Source organism: Hibiscus syriacus, unplaced genomic scaffold (assembly GCF_006381635.1).
Source record: "Hibiscus syriacus cultivar Baekdansim isolate YM2019G1 unplaced genomic scaffold, ASM638163v2 tig00110776_pilon, whole genome shotgun sequence".
NCBI classification, from domain to species: Eukaryota; Viridiplantae; Streptophyta; class Magnoliopsida; order Malvales; family Malvaceae; genus Hibiscus; species Hibiscus syriacus.
In genome coordinates, this window is record NW_024062857.1 from 234,065 (window position 1) to 254,308 (window position 20,244).

The following is a 20,244-nucleotide window of genomic DNA, read 5'->3' on the forward strand; positions in this document are numbered from 1 at the left end:
ATATTCCATATTCGCTTTGCCTTGGTAATGAAACGAACGCAGAGATAATAAGGCAAACTAGTCTGCAAAAAAGAAGCCATTATTGCTTCCTGAAGATGCATTAAAATCTACAGTCATACATCTAAAGTTTTACTGCTAACCAAAAGCCTATCAGCTCTCCAAGTTCCATAACCAATGAAGGTGCTGTATGAACAGTGTCGTATACACAAATGACAACCATTAACACTTTGGGGGGGGGGTCTGTTCTTGAACTAACTTTTCTGAAACGAACCCGTATGAGTGCCAAGTACAAGTGGCTTGCTTCTTCGGATGGGGGTACATTCCTAGTTTTAAGAAAGTTCTTCCTTGTTGAACTTGTTCCAAGCTTCCTGTTTCCAAGCATATAAAACAGACTATGAGAGATTACATAACCATACCCATGTCTAAATATGTGTCGGGTATCGGACAATGATACTTTGGGGAAAATAAGGAGTCGGGGTAAAATAGAGTCCTGAACCCATCACACTAAAGATGAGTGCCGACCTATTACTTCATCGAGGACTGATGATGCGATGTGTTCAATATGGAAAGATCTCATATTAAATATATACTACCTTCCCATAGTAATGAGATTCATTCGGTACCTTGAGAATGTCGAAAACCTTTTCAGCAATATATTTCTGTTCAATGGTGGCACCTTTCTGCTGAACCTTATCAGGATGGACACACAATGTGGCCTTTCTATAAACCTTTTTAACAGATCCAGAGGTGATTAAATCCGTCAGCGAAACTGGCTCCCATCCACAGTCAGACCAAAGTACCTGTTAGTTTTAAGTAAATAGTTAGTGATGCAAGCTAATAAGCTACAAATTCTAGACATTCAATAATGATTCCAAATTCTTATTAGAGGTAAACACAGAGAATGTGAGAATTTGATAAAAAAAAAAACCCCACACACCTGTTGTAACGATGACAGAAGTGCACGCATATTACCTTCTTTCCCTGCAGCCCAGCGTTTTATCTCAAAATCCGTAGCTTCAGCGATCCTCTATGGAAATTAAGACCAAGTAAAATAACTAAGTAGACAAAATTAATAACTTATGAATACAGTTGGTCAAAGGCATGCAAAGTGAATTTAATCATGAAGAAGTAAAACTACCATCTGTATGTAATCCACAAGACTACGGTTAATACATCAGTGAACCACTTACATGCCTCTCTTCTTGCTCATTCTGTGATTGACGATCACGCTGGTTCATATCAGCAACTGCTCTTGCCTAGCACAAAAACAATCCAACTGTTGAACTATGCCTTGCAAAAAAGTATATGTATAATCTTTTTAATCTGAAACGAGAAGTGAGAAGGATATAAAGAATGGTGTGAGTAGAAGAGGTAATGAAAGAAAAATCTGATTATTGAATTTAGGAGATTACAATAGTTTTAAAAAAAACTAAGTTGCTGACTTCTAATAGGACTTTTCTGCTAAAGATAAAATTCTATCTAGAGATAGAAATTACAAAGACTACTAAGACTTATTAATTCTTATTATAAAAGACTCCTAAACAAACAAGACATCTACATAGCTGATTCTAACAGGTGCCAATAGAAGTGTTTTCCTGACAATTTTGCCTGGACATAATGCATGATTGAAATCAAGATGAAATGGGCAAGTCTCACCCACAATCCCAAAATGGTCAGGTCAGTTGCAATTCGGGTATCAAGCTTGATGATGATGAAAACAGTTTATGATAGAAATTAAGCATAGTGACAAACATCAAGGAAATCCGCATATTCAGGACACTACTTATATCTCATTTTATGACTACTAAAACTGCTTTAATCAACAGTCCATGGAAGATTTAAGATGCTAGTGTTTCCTTCAAATTTTGTTGCTGGCAACCTATTGGTGCCCATAGTTTGCACATTTATCACTTGAATGTGTCTATATTGAATAACTGAGAAAAGAAAAGAAATGTATACCAACATCGACTCCTATATGTACATTTTTCTCATCAACAAATTCCATTTCATACTTCTAATTTTATTTAAGCCTGTCAAACGAAGAATAAGAAATAAGATTAAAGTTATGTTAAGAAAACAATGCACACCACTCGATCTTGGGTCCTCTGATGACGTCCCAACCTAGCTCTTCGTCTTTCTCCACTTTCACCGTCAAGTTCCTCAAACTCTCCAAACATTGGGGCAGCTTTTGGGAAAAAAGATCATGAAAACATTAATATCAAAGAGATATGGTGGAAAGATAAGTTTCAGTACTAGGAAAAGACCATTTAAATATTTCATGAATTGTATACCTCCAAAAATAAAAGAAAGGTCATCTATTCCATTTGACATGGTAGCAGAAGAAGAAGAAGGCTTCTTTGCGGTGGATGATGCCCCTCCAGATGACTTTTGTTGTCTGTTCGGAATATTTACACCAAATATGGGATCCTGATCAGCACGCAAGAAAGGAAACAATATCAACACACAATTCTGCAGTTGCTAGAAAAGTGAGGGTAGTTTTTTATATCTGTGGTGCTCACCAAAGTTGTTTCCCTTTGCTTTGGAACACTACTGGATCTGGAACTTACACCAAAAAAGGCTTCAAGATCATCCCCTGTATTTTGTTGGGTCTTCTTTGTAGCATCATCAGCTCCTTCAGATCTACTAACCTTATTATGCATTCGCCCCATCGCGAAGTCCTCAAGTTCATCTATTGGAGATGCACCTGAACTCTTTACTGCATCATGAATCATCTCAATGTTAAAAAACTAATGATGGAAAGGCAAAAGAATAACGGATATTGACCTTTATTTTTGCTAATGGATGTAGAAGAACCTTTATCTTCCTTCAAAACTTGTGCTGGTTTTGGAGGAGGCTTCGATGATGGGGAAGCATTTGAAGAACCATGAAGTTTTGTTCCTTCAGATAGATTGAACAGGTTGGGTTCTTGTGGCGGTTCTGCGGGTGCTGTGAAGGAATCATATTCAGAGTCTGAAGCCGACTCTAATACTACAAAAGGTTCTTCTGTTGATTTGAAGGTTGATTTGGTTGCCTTAGTGTTAGTCCTTCATAGAAAAGTGAACTTTCAAACAAAGATTCAAACTTTTGCATGCGAATAACATAACCATATAAAAACAAACTGTCACAACATCCAACTGTAAATACCCAATATGGGTCCTTGCTGAAGGCAAATATATAATACTATAAGAAAATAATAGCTTCAAATATTTTCCTTCTAACCATGAGCACCACCTCACTTATTTACTATTGCAATATTTTCTATGGATGCAGCAATATCATGTAAAACATTGCAAATGGAAACAAATTTATGTTTCAGAAGACAAAACATAGTAGTCAAAGTTATGGGAGCATTTTTACATTTGCATTTTTTTATCATAATGTGATTCCAAGACCTTTACCCTGTTTGTACCAATAATTATACCCATCAAAGCAGTAGGTAAACTGAGTTCAGTTTCAATATTTGGAAATTTAAACAGTGTCAGCTCTAATTATATAAGTGGTAGACTTGTTAAAGACAGGCTCCAACCATAAACAATGGTTTATTCGCATTATTAATCCTCAAATGATTATTCTAGTCGCCCATTCAATTCCCTTGGCCTGATCCAAGTCAAATATGAAAGGAACAATACTTGACAAGAAAATATTAGAACTTGAGAATTTGGTTCAATAGTAGGTCCATGTAATGCGAAGCACAAGATGCGGATTTAATCCCCCATCCCCTAGAAGGAAAAAAAGAAAAAGGGAAACTTTATAACTTAAACAGTGATCAACTATGTTATGTTATTTGACACATTAATAGTGCAGAGTAACCTTCATGCACCCAAATCGTTTCAGAACAAAAAACCATTACTATATTTCATAGAGAGAGATAAATTAGAGCAAAATGAAATAAATATTTCCAAAAACGTCACCAATATTTATTTGCATCATAAAGAAATTCTACATACAGCCATAAAATAGTCTCTGTCTTGTGATATCTCACATTTAGAGATTTCAGAGCTACTTAATCCAAAACTAATCCGCCAAAGCATACAGTTTATATCAGAGAAAGGAACTCCCACAACTACGAAAAGAACTAGAACTATTATCTTACATTAATTCACGATTTCTTTAACTCTAAAATATCATTATTATTCAACTAAATTTTATCAAATACACAAATAAAACTTAGTCAAATAGCCAACAATTCAACTTAAATTTTAACACTGAAAGCAACAGTAACCAAGCAGCAAACTGTATCCACTTTCTATGAAAAATTCTGTAAGTGAATATGATGAGTACCTGTTAACCGGAGAACTGCTTTCACCAAACCCGGTATCAAATCATCAACATCGGCCTCATTTTCGGAATCCCACGAACCATTCCTGCTAGAACTCTTCAATTTCGCCGCCACATCACTAAAACCGCCCAACAAATCACCAACCGTACCCTTTTGCTTCGTGGATGAGGCAAAAAGTCTAAAACCGTCATCGTGACTTGCAGTTTGTGAGCCAGGCATTCCTCCAAATAAATCGTCAATGACGTATGAATTCGTGGAGGAAGATTTGGACCTGAATTCAACAGCACTGAAGCTAAATCAAATGAAGACCCATCACCACTATTATTACTCGTATTCGGTGGCTTTTTTGTGGGGTTTCCGAAACCGCCAAAATCAAAACCAGAATCGTCTCCGAAACCAAAAGAACTTTGGGAGTTTTGGTTGGGGAAAAAGTCGGTATCATCAAGGAAAGAGCCGTTGTTGGCAGTCGAATTGAAGGAAGATTTCGAAGAAAAGGACGTGGAGTTCCCAGTTAAACCTGAACTGAACCCAACAGTCTGACGAGTGGTTGCGGTGGCAGTGGCGGTGGATAGTTTGGCTTGTGACATTGGAACCGATTTTCCTTGGGGTTTTAAGCCATAATGCTCGGTTAAAACGCCAAATTCATCCATAATTGAGCGTCTTTATTTGAGGGGTTAGTAAAATCAAATCGGGTGAGGCAGGGTATATAATTCTGAGAGAGCGGAATTGGAAGAAGAAGAAGGTGGTGGTGTTCCGTATGACAGATGGTGTTGTTGTCGGTGAGAAGGTAACGTGGAACCCGCCACGATAAATAGCTGTGTTTGCTGGCCCATCATATCTGTCTTTTTCTTCTTTTCTTTCTCTCTCCATCTATAATTTGCTGCATTATGTTTTTTCCCAAAAACAAATTTATTCTATTTATTAAATAATAATAACTATAAACTGCGTCACTTATCTATTTATATAGTTCTTTTTTCGTCACTTAATTATTTTTTTAAATCATATCTAATGTTATATTTTTATTATTTTAAAAAATTAACGGTGATGTTGGCTTGTCGTCATAAGAGAATATTACGTCATCATTAAAAAAATAAAAATAATTATCACATTAATAATTATGTTAAGTTTTTAACGGTAGTAAATTAAAACGTAACATTAAATATGATTATTAAAAAAATAGTTAAATGACCAAAATAAAACATAAAAAATAGGTGGATGACTAAATATGTAGTTTACTCTAATAATAATTCAATAAAAGTTTATTAAATTATTAAAAAATTATATTTAGTATTATTTGATATATTTAAAGACAAAAAATGATAAGAGTGCTCTTAATTTAGTAAACAATTAACCAATTTTATAAGCTCTGAATATACATATTGTAAATTTAAATATTTAAAATAATTGTATTATTTGATAAGACTAAATATTTATATTTACTTTTTTTAACATAATTTTAGTCTTATTGTGTTTTATATTATTTTAAATATTTTTATATAAAAATAAATATAATAAATTAAACATTTATTGTTTTAAAAATAAAAGAATAATTTATTTTAGATATAAGACTTTTTACAATAAGAAGGGTGTATTGTGATTTGTGAGATTTATTAATTGATAAGTTGTCAAAAAAATATATTGTATATTTTATATGAGTTTGGATTTTGATATTTATTTTTTAAATATAATATATTTCTGTTTAATAAAACAATTGTATTATAATAATAAATTAATTTGAACATTTATTTATTGACAAAATAATAACTCATTTAACTCGTGCCACCCATGACCAAGCAATCATGTGACGCACAGCTGCAAGTGGAAGGTTGTTAGTAATTTTTTTATTCTTTATCGAAAATAAAAACAAAAAGTTTAAAACACACGTTTACAATTTGATTTACTTATTCCTTCAAAAATATATTTTTTACAGGATTAAAGTTGTTAGTTTTATTAAAAATATATATATATTAAAATTATAATAAAATTTTACAGTCATAATTATAAATTAAAACACATAATAAGAATTTTTTTTTATAATAATTAACATAATAAATTAAACACTTAAAATCATACAAAAACTATATAAGGAAAATGTTAAAAACTTAATCAAACAAACTCGAATAAAAGGTATATATAAATAGATCTGGTCGTATCGATAAAAAACTACAAAAAATGATCAAGCTATTAAAAGATTACCGACAAATCGTAAATCAAAATCGAGCGACGTGAGAAAATTAACCATGAACACAAATTGTGTATCTAAATCCAATCGAATGGTCCAAAGCGAAGATCATTATGACAACAAATAAAAATCATCTTAATTAATTGTGATGGTGTCAAATCTAACCCTAAACAAATTATAAACAAAAATTATGATCAAATAACTGAAAACATGTCAAAAATAGAAGAAATAAATCATAAATATAAAAAAATATGTCATAAAATAAAATTATTAAAAACTAAAAAATTAAAATATGACATAATAAAAAAAATAATGAATATCAATAATCTTATTACTAAAATTGATGCAATCATTGATTATAAAGATAAAAAAACTAATGACAATCCCTTCAAAATATAATTAAATAATTATATAAAATATTATATCATTAGTCATAGAAATAACAAAAGCCGAGGAAAAAGCAAATTAAAACTGACCCAACACCCAGATCTCGCAGATAATCAATGAAGCTGAGACGAAATCACACCTTAAATGCAATCAGTAAAGGCTAGGGTGTTCATTTTCGATTTAATCAAATTAATTAAATCAAAATTTAATTCGATTAATTAGTCAATTAATTTAATGTCAGATCAGTTGATATTTATGAATATCTGTATAATTTAATTAATAATTAATCTCGTTTAAAATCGATTAATTAACATCATTAGCTAAAATTATTAATTTAGAATAAGACATTAGATCTTCTAAGTAAAAATAATCGAATCATGACGTTTACGAATGGAACTTATTATATAAATATATATTCAGTTTAAACCCTTGAAAAACTACTATTCAGCTAGTTTTTAATCACACAAGACTTATTAAACTTTAAAGACTCAATCAAAATTTAACACAAATGAAAAAAAAAATACCTCTATTAAATTCAAAATAATATAACTAAAAAAATAAAAATAAAAATTGACCAATTCAATCACCGATAGAACTAACCGAACTTTATTTAATTCAGTTTATAATTTAAAAAATATGTTCGATTAACACTTAAAGGAGAAAAATTTTATTAATTCGATTCGATCGATGATTGAATTAATTGTTTGAACACCCATAGTAAAGGTGATATTCTTAAAGATGGGTCTTTTTGACAGATTGAGATGCCTCAATGCTGCAGCTAGACGTGGTGAAGCTTGCTCTCCCTTCGGGTTAAAGCTGTCGTGCTTCAAGATCTACCGGAGAGCTCCTTCTCTATGGTCAATCTTGTTTGGGATAATATTCTAAAAGACTATCCGATTAGTAGGAATGTTATGGATTGATGTTTGGAATTAGACCGGTTTAATTGTAGATTGAAGAGGAAGTCCTTGCTATCGCTCCTTTCGAAATTGACGTGAAATTATTGCATTGCTCATATTTAGAAGGAAAGAAACCGAAGATAGTTTTAACGTCTTGAACGATCCACTGCGAATATTTTGATGTTAAAAAATAACTTGTCTTAATCTGAGGTGAGAAGTGTAAATGGCACTTTTTGTGCAAATTGGAATCTTGATACTTAGGAGGTCTTAACTACTGCTGTTATTTGTTATTCTCTTGTCTCTGTCAAGAATATTCATCGGGGGGGGGGGGATAAGGCCTGAATAGCCACTCTTACCATTTTTTTTATCCAACAAAAAATGAACAATACAATCATTAATAAATAACCCAAACAGCCAAATATGTGAAGTAAGGCTACAAAAATACCCCAACATCAAATGTCACCTCTGAACAAAGGCTCTACTTTGGTCCCTTAAAACAGCTAAAAAAAAAGTGGTTTCAGTGTCTGATTGGGGTTGGGATTGACAGGAGTGTTGATGAAAAGTCAGCTTTGAAGCACACTTGGGACATTGCTCCACCAACATCATCTTTAACACGAGACTGCAATCACCCCAAGGCTTGTCCCCGTAAGGGACATGTTTACAAGATGGATGGAGATGGCGCTGTGTTCTTGGGTGGAAATGAGTCGGTTCCACTCACTGTTTTTGAACTGCGAAAAGGATTGCATTCGGCATACATACTGCTACAGAAGGAACCGATGTTGCAGACACAACAATCTCAGCTTCATCACAATCTCTGTTTGACCAACTCTTCTCAAAACGAAAATTAAAAGGTGAGCGGCAGGATTCGAACCTGCGCGGGTAGAGCCCACATGATTTCTAGTCGTCCACGTTATAGTGGCGCGGCTTTAGAAAGTGCAATTTCATGTTTTAATATTGAAAAAAAATTGAGTAACCAAAAATAGAATTACATGAATAGTTGAAACATTAAATACATATTTATCATTGTTTCTAATGTGCAAGAGAGTTCAATTAATTAACTTCAATCTGTTTTAGTGATATACGTTGTCATTTCTAACGCAAGGTTAATTAGTTTATATACAATTTTAATCTGCCTTCGATTTGGTGAAATAGTTAGGCCTTTTGACTTTTCCTTTTTTTTCATTTTGGTTATTTATTTTTTTTAAAAATTATTTTTATCATTCAACTTTCAAATTTCACCATTTTTAATCACTCGATCGTTAAGTCATTAAAAGTCAGCACCAAAATGCTTTGTTTCGAGTAGGGGTGTTCAAACGGTTAACTCGGTCACCGACCGAACTGAATTAACCGATTTTTTTTAACTATTAATCAAACTGAAATTTATTTAAAATTATTAATCGAATTAAATTCAGTTAATTTTTGAATTAACCGTAATTCATTAAAAATCTAATTCAAACGACAATGGAATATTTTTAATTCAAAAAAAACAGTTTATATCTAATACAAATTGACAATCTCTCTACCCAAAAGGAAATAATCTTCCGTGACACCAAAATCTTACTTAAATATTATTATTAACATTATTGTTTTCACATTTTAGACACCATCGCATTTAAAATCTTTCCTAAAAATATTAAGAAAGAATATTATTTACGAACATATAAAAAATATCTAACATTTACAAAATAGATGAAGAACTGAAGATGCTAAGAAGATTTGGAAGTTTCGAAAAAAAGTTTATCCTGAGATTTTGAGTGATTTAACGAAGAACAAACTAAGAAATGAGAAGTGAGAATGTTGGAGGACAGCATTTGGATATTTTATTAGGTTCAAAATTAATGGGTTTAGAGATAACATCTAGTTGGGTCTTAGTGTCTTAAATGGCTCTGGGCTAAACCTATACATAATATATATAATATTAATAATATTATATTTAATATTTTTGATTAATTCAATTAATTAATCATTTTCGAATTGAAATAATCGTTAACCAAATATTGAAAAAAAAAATGAATCATTCACTGACTGAACTAATTCGATGACCGACATTTTTAATCGAATTAATCCAGTTCGATCATTTAATTCGGTTAAAACCGATTAATGAACACCCCTAATTTCGAGGCCTTTGTTTTTTTTTAAATTAACCTAAACTTTTAATTTCTCCCCATAATCGATATCCTTCTCCACCACTATTCAACCGCCATCAGTCATCATTTGTTACGTCACTAGTATCCCGAACATTTCCCTTTCTCCTCTCTTTCTTCTTCATTATTTCATTTTTCAAAATTGACAAAACTCAAATCAAAACTTTGATCATAATTTCGCTTGATCTACAATCTTCATCGGCAGATTAATGCAGAATCAAGAGATATTGATTTTCTTTTCTTTCACTACCTTCACACAGTTATGACGTCAGTGAGTCAAAGGAAGTCTAAAAATCTATACTTGGCTGGAAAATTTTAAGGGTTTTTTTCCACAAATTTACCCCCCCCAAAAAAATAACATTGTTAGAGACTTAATAATCAAGTGACCAAAAAGAGCTAAATTCTTGAGTTGAGTGATGAAATTAAAATTTTAAAGTTGAGTGGCCAAAACAGAAATACAAGTAAAATTGAGTGACCAGAAACATAGTGTACCCAAAATGAAATGCACTAGATTAATTTGATCTCAATGTAAATTTGTCAAATTATTAATTACTTTAGAATTTCGAATTATCTATTAAATAAACTTCCAATAAATTCACGAATTTGAAAAACAATCATGAATAACTTTATTTATACTATTTATAAATCTAAATTTAAATTTTGATATCTAAAGGTTATAAAAAAAACCCCCAAATATTTTTACTCAAATATTTTTGTTATCCCCCGAGGTCCCGGATTCAAGTACCACGTATGCAGGGGTGTAAACATTCATTGTCAAGTAATTAAAAGTCTTTGAACGTATACTATCTTGTACTCCTCCAAGAATTATATAAAATAAATGTTAAAATCCATGAAAGTGTACTTTATATGGTTCTCTCAAGTAACAACACAAAAATAAGGGTAAACTACAAGATTGATCACTTTGTTTAAGTTTTGTATATTTTTCCTTATTGAATTGAAAAAACATAATATTTGGTCACTTTCGCTTTTATTTAATTAATATGTGATCGTGTTTATTTTTATTTAATTAAGATGTAATCACTTACTTTATCGACTTTTAAATGTTTAGTCACTAAAATTTTAACTGTCGTTAGTAAGAAAATTAAATAAAAATAACCGCGTTTTAATTAAATAAAACTAAAGTGATTAAATATTATATTTTTTGAATTTAATAAGAAAAAATATATAAAATTAAAACAAGAGTGATTAATCATATAGTTTATTAAAAAAATAATATAGAAAAAGCCCAACATACCTTTTTGTCCGATACAAATGGGTTTACCAAGCAAACCCATATACGCCCATATTTATAAATTGGCATCCGTTTGTAGCAGCTAGGGAAAATAGTCGATGCAAGCAGCAAAATTCGCACACCAAATTGATGTCACACTCAAATTTAACACATTTTGTCTATATTCGAATACTCGAATGAGAAAGACGGAACTCTGGTGATTGTTCTTTTCCAATAAAAAATAATAGCAAAGATCTTTCATATTTGTAAGAAAAAGGGAAAAAAGTTTTCATACTTATCAAAAGAAAAAGAAAAAAAGTTCAGAGCTTTCTGAGTTTAATATTGAAACTCACTGTTTACATTTAAAGAGTTGCTTTTCGGAAACCTATGTTTTAATCCCTATACTTTTATTTTCTTTCATTTTAGTCATGATATTGAAAAAAAAGAAGGAACAAAATCACCTTACCTATAGGACGGCTTTGCCCAAAGTAGTTGGGATTACATAATGATTTATCCGATCACTATAACATTCATACTAGATCATTAAATAGTTTCGGATCAACTTCATTTCTTTATTTTTATTTTTATCTAACAGCGATATTTCATAAATTTTACTTAAAATCGTATTAAAATTTTTAAAAAGTAGAGAATAAAAAATTTAAAATTAGAATTATATGGTCAACAGTCAATCACGTGTAATCAATAGTCGATAATCAAGGGTTGGTTGGGGTCGGAAGTGGGATTGGTAGTGGCGTCCAAAATAAATGCAAGAATGTATCGAGGTCCAAAGACTTGACGCGGTGATTAATGCACCTATAGCTATTGTGGAGTCGTTAAGACGTTAACCGTGGGCTAAATTACAGACACCGTTTGTTTTTAATTTTACTTTTCTAACACCGTTCGACCAATATTTCTAAAACTAGTACCCTTTCTGTTGAGTTGGCAAAGGCGCGTCCCCGGGGACGCGCCTTTGCCATATCAGCAGACACGTGTGGAAGGCGCATCCCCGGGGACGCGCCTTCCATTAAATGTCATAAATGCCCCATCCGTTTTTCCTAACTACCCCTCCTCCTCCCCTATATAAACCCCCTCAACCCTCACTCATTCTTCACACCAAAATCATCTTCTCCTCTCTTATATAACTCAAATTCTCCAACTATTTGAGTTTTAAATTTGTTATTAGTGGTAAGAAATTTATTTTTATGTTAGTATTTTTTTAAATAGTTATTATTTTTTATATTAATATATTTATGTAAATATTATTTTTTTATTAAATAATATTTATATAATTATTATTTATTTAGAATTATTAATTTTTTTGCTAATTATATTGTTTTGTCTACAGTTATAATGGAAAACGAAATGCTGTTGCGATTGGATATTGATCATATCTCCAGACATTTTAGCGATATGATAATTTTTTATAATTAATGTTAATATTTAAATTTATTTTTATTTTAAAGTTATTATGAATTTATATTAATTTTTACTTTTTATAATATATATTATTTAGGATGCTGATCGTATTTTAGAAACTTTTATTAAAAATCCACGTATACCGACACCGGAACGTATTTTGCCATATTTGGCTTCTGCTGGGTTCGGGTATATTGCAACAATTATAGGCGGTTGCAAACTCGAACCTGTCCTAATTTCTGCACTGATTGAGAGGTGGAGGCCCGAGACACACACTTTTCACCTTCCATGTGGAGAGGCAACAATTACATTGGAGGATGTCTCTATGCATCTGGGGCTTCCCGTCGACGGAAATATGATGTGTGGTATGACGGATGGTGATTGGCAATCAATGTGCATTGATTATCTTGGAGCTGCTCCGCCAGAGTTTAATGGAGGTAGAATAGCTTTATCTTGGTTGAAAGCTAATTTTGAGGTTTTAAATGAAAATGCTTCAGAGGATCAAGCAAAGGCATGTGCTCGGGCATATATTCTACGAATAATTGGAGGAATATTGATGCCTGACAAATCTCGCAACCAGGTGCATTGTATGTGGTTGCGGCATCTGATCGATTTTGATGAAGCTGGAAGATATAGTTGGGGTGCTGCAGTTTTGGCATTTCTCTTAGAGAAATGTGTCGGGCGACGAATTATAAGAAAACTGCTATCGGTGGATGTCTTCTGCTTCTACAATCATGGGCGTGGTTCCGCATGCCTTTCTTATGCCCGATCGTGAATGAACCATACGTATTCCCCTTATTGTTGAGGTAATTTTCGAACTAAATTTTGATTTAAATATTTTCAATTAATAGGGTGATATTTAGTTTATATTATATTCATAGGTGGTCGATGAAAAGAAAGGACCATAAAAGTATACCTACTGGGTTAGAGGAAATTCGTTTACTTATTGATACGAAAGCTGGGTCTGAGGTATGTTTTTAAATTTGTTTAATTATTAATATTTTAATTTAAAATATTAGATATAATTAGAATATTTTATTATTTGAATTGTATATTTATATTTCAGTTTCAGTGGATACCTTATGCGAGCGATGAAGTGAAAGCTTGCATCTCACCCCACCTTAGTGGGTCATTAGAGGTATGGATATCGGTTATACCTCTTATATGTTATGCTATTATTGAGTGGCATCCAGTTGATCGCGTGCTCCGTCAGTATGGTTGTACGCAATATATTCCTGGAGCTCCTAGAAATTTAGACGACGTGCATAACATAGATAGACGGGGAAAGAAAGATGTTAACTGGGTGGTGAGACACAGAGATTGGATTGCGCTTTGGGAGAACCGATATACACTGTTGGCCCCTCGACAATATTACGCTGAAACTGGTCATATGGTTACGGATAACTATATGGACTGGTTTAATGAAAATGGGAAGCCGCTTCTACTTTCGGTGGAAGCACGAGGGGTTAACATTCCTAGGCGCCGAGAAAGACGTCAACCGTCTCAATATCATCGTCCCCCAACGCGTGGACGGAGAGAAGGCGCTACCGGTTCTGCATCAGTCCCACCACAACATCCTTATTCGTCGATGCCGCAGGGGTACATGCCCAGCCCTTCACTTCATATGCCAAGCCCACCAGTTTATATGCCATCTCCGCAGGGTTACATTCCGAGCCCGCAGGGTTACATTCCTAGCCCGCCAGGTTACATGCCTAGCCCGCCAGGTTACATGCCTAGCCCGCAGGGTTTTATACCATATGGAGGTGCATATACGACTATGTTTAATGATCCAGCATATGCTTCATATGCATCTTATTTGGCTGGTGGTGCTTCTCCGCAGACACCTCAATCTTCATCTGGATCACATACATCGATGCCAATGTTTCCACAGTTTCCACAGTTCCCGGGGAGCGGTGGGATTGTTACTAGCACTCCTACAGGGTCGTTATTTTATACAGGCCCTTCAGCCCCTTCAGCGTCATCTACACCAAATGAAGAAAATGCTGCTGATGATGATAGTGAAGATGAGGAGACTGAAGAACAAGTTCCACGAAGAAATCCTCCACGAAATAGGCAACCACCGCCATGTGGAACTCATTCGAGAAGACGACATTGGTGATCCAATTATATTTAATGTTATTTAAATAATTAAATTTCAGAATTTTATGTAATTTGGTTATGTTATTTAAATGTTTCATGGTTGTTACATACATATTTTTTAATGTTATTTTTTATTCACATTTAACATTAAATGTTTGATAAATGTTTTTAAAATACAAATTATATTATTCGAAATTTAAAATAAAAATAAAAATAATATTATTCAAATTTAAATTTAAAATATAAATTATAGTATTCGAAATTTAACATTAAATTTCAACTTAATATTCCAATTGTATTCGAAATTAAAGTTATATTCCAATTATAGTTCACAATACTTAAATTGAAATTAATTTATCCATACATATGATTTTATCATTAACATATATATTAAAACGTATACATTAAAATCAACTTATGTTGAGTTCATCAATCGACGGAATCAACCAAGAGGGGGGTGAATTGGCAATTTATTCAATGTCACATTTCAATGCTCATTCCATACAATTTCAATGTCACAATCAACTTATCACTTCACATTTATTCAATTTATCCATAACATTTTATCTAATTTATTCAAACTTCACATAACGTTTTAATTTAAGTTATTTAACTTGTTGAACTTTCAAAAGAAGTTAAATTTAAGTTATTCCCCGAGGGACATGAGTGACATAATAGGGCAATGATAACATATTCTCTGACGAAATAATGGAAGGCGCGCCCCCGGGAACGCGCCTTCATGTGAATAGTGAAATAATATGTACTGATATATCTAGTGTCCCCGAGGGACATGAGTGACATAATAGGGCAATGATAATATTCTCTGACGAAATAATGGAAGGCGCGCCCCCGGGAACGCGCCTTCATGTGAATAGTGAAATAATAGGTACTGATATATCTAGTGTCCCCGAGGGACATGAGTGACATAATAGGGCAATGATAATATTCTCTGACGAAATAATAGAAGGCGCGCCCCCGGGAACGCGCCTTCATGTGAATAGTGACATAATAGGTACTGATATATCTAGTGTCCCCGAGGGACATGAATGACATAATAGGGCAATGATAATATTCTCTGACGAAATAATGGAAGGCGCGCCCCCGGGAACGCGCCTTCATGTGAATAGTGAACCGATTATAGACACTATTATATGCAACGTATTATAAACTTTCAAAACAAACTTCAGTTCACAATCTTTCAAATTCTCAAATTCCCAAACTCTAAATTCTCAAATTCTCTGAAAATGAGTCGTCTTTCTGCTGTTGTTTTGTATGATGGAGAAATTAAGGAAGCTGAAGAGGGGGTTGTTTTTGAGTCAGATCATTATATCCCCTTAACCTTGAAGAGAAACATCACAATTGAGGAGTTAATCACAAAAATTTCGTTAAAGATTCGTGTAGCAGGCCAGAGAAGACTATCTTCACTTCAATACAGATTTCCTACTGAACTTTTTCCGCTCACGTATACATCATTTCAGCTTTCAAACGATGATGATGTTTCTATGATGGTTGATGCTCATATGGGGAGTTCACAATCTCTTATTGAAATGTATGCCACTTTTATTGAGGTTCGTGTAACTCGTGGTCTCTCATATTCCTCTCACTTTGGCATTGCATATCAACTGATCAAGTTGATAGCCCGACACAACTTATCTGTAATGATTTCACATCATTAATGGCGGATCCAACGCCATATACCATGCCATCAAGTTCAATAGGAAGGCATTCATCTGCAACTGCTTATGATCTCAACCCACGTGGCTTCACCAATAATCCATATGGCAACATCTCTTCTACTTCAAGGGGCAGACATTCATCTGCCAATGTTTTCGACTTACATATGGAAATGCCAACGAGACGACAGTCTATTCACATCCCACATGATACAATGGCCTCAAGTTCAAGGGGAGGACACGCAAGCGGGAACTTATTTGACCTCAATATTGGATTATCGGAGGAACCCTCATCTCCACCAGAAGAACCTCTTCGGGAGCCATGTGCAGATGGTGCTGAAACGGGATTATTCGTTGAACCTGACTCACCACAGTTTAACGTACATTCTGATGATGACGAGGATGACGTTCCGATAAATACAACACCAGCCGAACTTCCTGCACATATGTATGAGGCTGATTATGATGCAATGTATGAGCCTGAATTTCCAGATCTTCCTGATGTTGGCAACTATGGACTTCAATCATCAGTCAATGACGGTAATTTACATATTGGAATGGAGTTCGCATCGAAGGAGGAAGCAATGATGGCAATAAAGAGTTACAATATTCGTAACTCAGTTCAGTCCCGAGTTGATCGATCTAACACGGAGAAATATGTCTGCTACTGCGTCCAACGTCACAACGGATGTCAATGGATGGTCCGTGTATCAAAGAGGAAGAGGAAGAACAACTTATGGGAACTAACCAGATACAACGGTCCTCATACATGTTGTGCAACAGGTATAAACCAGGATCATCCCAACTTGGACTCCAACATTATTTGTCAAGCAATCATGCCCATTGTGAAGCAAAGCTCTCATATAGCTGTTGCAGTGTTGATTTCTTCTATACATTCACAATATGGGTACACTGTCTCATATAAAAAAGCGTGGTTGGCAAAACAGAATGCCATTTGCAAACTTCATGGCGAATGGGATTCCTCTTACAACGAGCTGCCCAGTTGGTTTCATGTTGTGCAAAGACTTAATCCCGGGACAATTGTTGAGTTCGAAACTCAACATCATTACGTGAATGATCGAATGGTTCGCGATCGCTGCCAATTTTACCGAGTCTTTTGGACTTACCCTCAATGTATTAATGCAGTCAAGTACTGTAAACCAATTGTCCAAATTGATGGTACTTTCTTGTATGGGAAATACAAGCAAGTTTTATTATTGGCTGTGGTCCAAGATGGAAACCGCAATATTCTTCCTGTTGCGTTTGCCCTCGTTCAAGGAGAAGACACTGAGTCTTGGGCTTTTTTCCTTAAAAATTTACGTTTACATGTTGTCACCAGGGAACGACTATGCATTATTTCAGACCGAGGAGCCGGGATAAAAGCAGTAATGGACTCTTTGGGTACAATGTATAGACCTCTACATGTTCAACATCGTTATTGTGTCTGTCATATTGCTGCAAACTATTACGGAAAATACAAGAAGAACGATGAACGTCAGTTAGTCGTGCGGATGGGTATGTTACTTTTTCCCAATTTTTCTATCAATTTCTTATTACTTATTTATACTTCATATTAACTATTACATATTCCTAATGGCTTAGGTTACGAACTCTTACCTCAAAGGTTTGAGTCGATGCTACAAGAGCTGTTTGGCAAAAATAAGAAGGGGTGCGAGTACATTATGGACATCAGCAAAGAAATGTGGACAAATGCATATGACGGGGGGTATCGCTATGGTCATATGACAACAAACTTGGCTGAAGCAATAAATTCAACCTTAAAGGGGGCGCGTCATTTACCAGTCACGGCGTTGGTCAAAACGACTTATTTTCGTTTGGGTCAACTCTTTGCAAAACTCGGTGGACAAGCTCTTACTTGGATGCAAAACGGACATATTTACCACCCAAGACTAGTAGCTGATTTACAGAAAAAAGTGGCTACATCAAATGGGATGTTAGTTACAAATTTTTCTCGCACCCGTGAATTGTTTCGTGTAACCGAAATGCCACGTCCGCTGCAAGGGATTGAAGCTAACTCTTTCAGAGTTAATCTGCAAGAGAGGTGGTGCGATTGTGGTTTCTTTCAAGCACTCAAATATTCATGCTCTCATGTCATTGCTGCTTGCTCACATTCGCATTTGGACTACAAAAATTATGTTGATCCCGTATACCAACTTTCACAAGTTTTCAAGGTATATGAATTTGAGTTTCGCCCATAGGAAACGAAAGAGACCCAAATGAGATTCAAACTTGGCTTACAATTGTACCAGATCCATTGCTATTGAGGGACTCAGGTCGTCCAAAATCTACTAGAATACATTGTGATATGGATATTCGGGAGAAGTCAACAGAACAAAAACGATGTGAGCATTGTAGAAACATCGGGCACAATAGAAAAAAATGTACAGCTCTGTTATCATCATATAACAGTTAACTCTTATGTAATTAAAGTTTTTAAATGAATGTTTTTATTTCTAATAATTTAATGTTATTGCATTTATATAATTTGTCAATGTATGTACACCTAAATAATTTTTTTTAACTTTTAAATACATAAATATATTTAATATATTTATTTAATATAATATTTAATATTATTAGTTATAATTTTTTTAAAATATAATAATTCCACCTTCTAAGTAGAGAAAAATATTAAATTAAACAAATTAAAAGTTATTAAAAAATTTATGTATACGATGACACATTTCATGTTCTGATTAGAGGATTAAATTTATTAAATTAAATTTTCAATAAGACTAATTTTATAAAATATGTAAGTCTTGAAGATTAAATATGTAATTATACTAATTTATTAACTTATGCATCAATATTTTCGTTAAATATTGATATGAGATGACTAGATTGATTGATAACATTTTAATAATTAACTGATAAAATTAATAGATCGATAATCAAAATCAAAAATACTCGAAACTTGATAATTCTTACATTATAATCGAAACATTTTACATAATATATTATTAATTTATAATAATAATAAAAATAAACTATTTATTATATAATAAAATACGTGTCTGCTGAGTTGGCAAAGGCGCGTCCCCGGGGACGCGCCTTTCACACGTGGCATCCAACTCAGCGAAAAAACACGGGTAAAGCGCGCCCTCGGGAACGCGCCTTTACCAACTCAGCAGAAAGGGTGCTAGTTCTGAAAATATTGGTCAAACGATGTCAAAAAAGTAAAATTATAATCAAACGGTGTCAAAAACCCCAATGCCTGTGAGTCTGTCTGCAGACGCTGATTGAGGGGTGACCCAAAACTCGGCGCAGGACTCACTTCCTCTATTTGGATTTTTCGAGTCAACCAATGAATTTAAGGTGCAATTGGCTCAATACATACATATCATCGTCAAATGAAAAGACTTGCCACTGCCAAACCTAATACTGTGTAACAACATGAATAATGGAAAGTTGGGGAGAGATTTATTGTATCTATGGAAAATGGGCAAAATATCATGGAAATTTGGGGACCATACGTCTCCAACATGACATGACACGACACATTGTGGAAACGGGATTGGAAAAAAATTTAAGGTCGTTTTGTTGAATTTGAGTTTTTTTTTATCAAAATCAAATTTGTGATTTGATGAGTTGTCATTAATTTTTTTTTAAAGGGAACGTACTTTGTAACAAGGGGAATACAAAGCACAACACACCAAAGTCCACGTTTTGGTGTGACGCAACAACATAATTGCAGAATGAACATACATATCCTGCTTCAAGTGAACAATACTACTAAACAACCAAAACCACAACTCAAGACAGCAGACAACAAGAAAGAACATAGGACACAGCGGTGTCAAAGCAAGCGACCACCCCAGCTAGATTTCCTAGCAACAGCCGAAACCATCTATGCAGCACCAGGCATACACGAGAGCAAACAAGTAGCAACCCACCACAGAAAAATGTCCAGATCGG

General features: G+C 33.8%; 1 protein-coding gene and 1 long non-coding RNA gene across 3 annotated transcripts; one reads left to right on the forward strand and one right to left on the reverse strand.

Moving 5' to 3' along the window:
* Positions 1–158: 158 nt before the first annotated feature.
* On the reverse strand, positions 159–2,947 carry LOC120139806 (auxilin-related protein 2-like). 2 transcript variants are annotated; one of them, XM_039154935.1, is made up of 8 exons: positions 2,785–2,913; positions 2,520–2,716; positions 2,292–2,427; positions 2,088–2,185; positions 1,191–1,256; positions 938–1,027; positions 624–800; positions 159–368 (listed from the first exon to the last, which is right to left on the reverse strand). In XM_039154935.1, the coding sequence occupies exons 2-8, from the start codon at positions 2,667–2,669 to the stop codon at positions 330–332; spliced, it is 756 nt and encodes a 251-aa protein (XP_039010866.1). In that variant the 5' UTR covers positions 2,670–2,716; positions 2,785–2,913; the 3' UTR covers positions 159–329. The 2 variants fall into 2 exon arrangements, with proteins under 2 accessions (XP_039010866.1, XP_039010865.1); XM_039154934.1 differs by having other exon boundaries at positions 162–368; positions 2,815–2,947.
* On the forward strand, positions 1,224–1,712 carry LOC120139807. The gene is made up of 2 exons (XR_005517672.1): positions 1,224–1,356; positions 1,576–1,712. It is a non-coding gene; the product is annotated as an uncharacterized LOC120139807 (long non-coding RNA).
* Positions 2,948–20,244: the final 17,297 nt, after the last annotated feature.

Excerpts from the sequence above, each read along its gene's own strand:
- LOC120139806 (XM_039154935.1), bottom strand. The coding sequence starts at position 2,669 with ATGGGGCGAATGCATAATAAGGTTAGTAGATCTGAAGGAGCTGATGAT. Across the intron at positions 1,257-2,087 it reads AGAGGACCCAAGATCGAGTG|GCAAGAGCAGTTGCTGATAT; the intron begins GTGTGCATTGTT and ends TTTTTGTGCTAG. Across the intron at positions 369-623 it reads AGGTTTTCGACATTCTCAAG|GAAGCTTGGAACAAGTTCAA; the intron begins GTACCGAATGAA and ends GCTTGGAAACAG.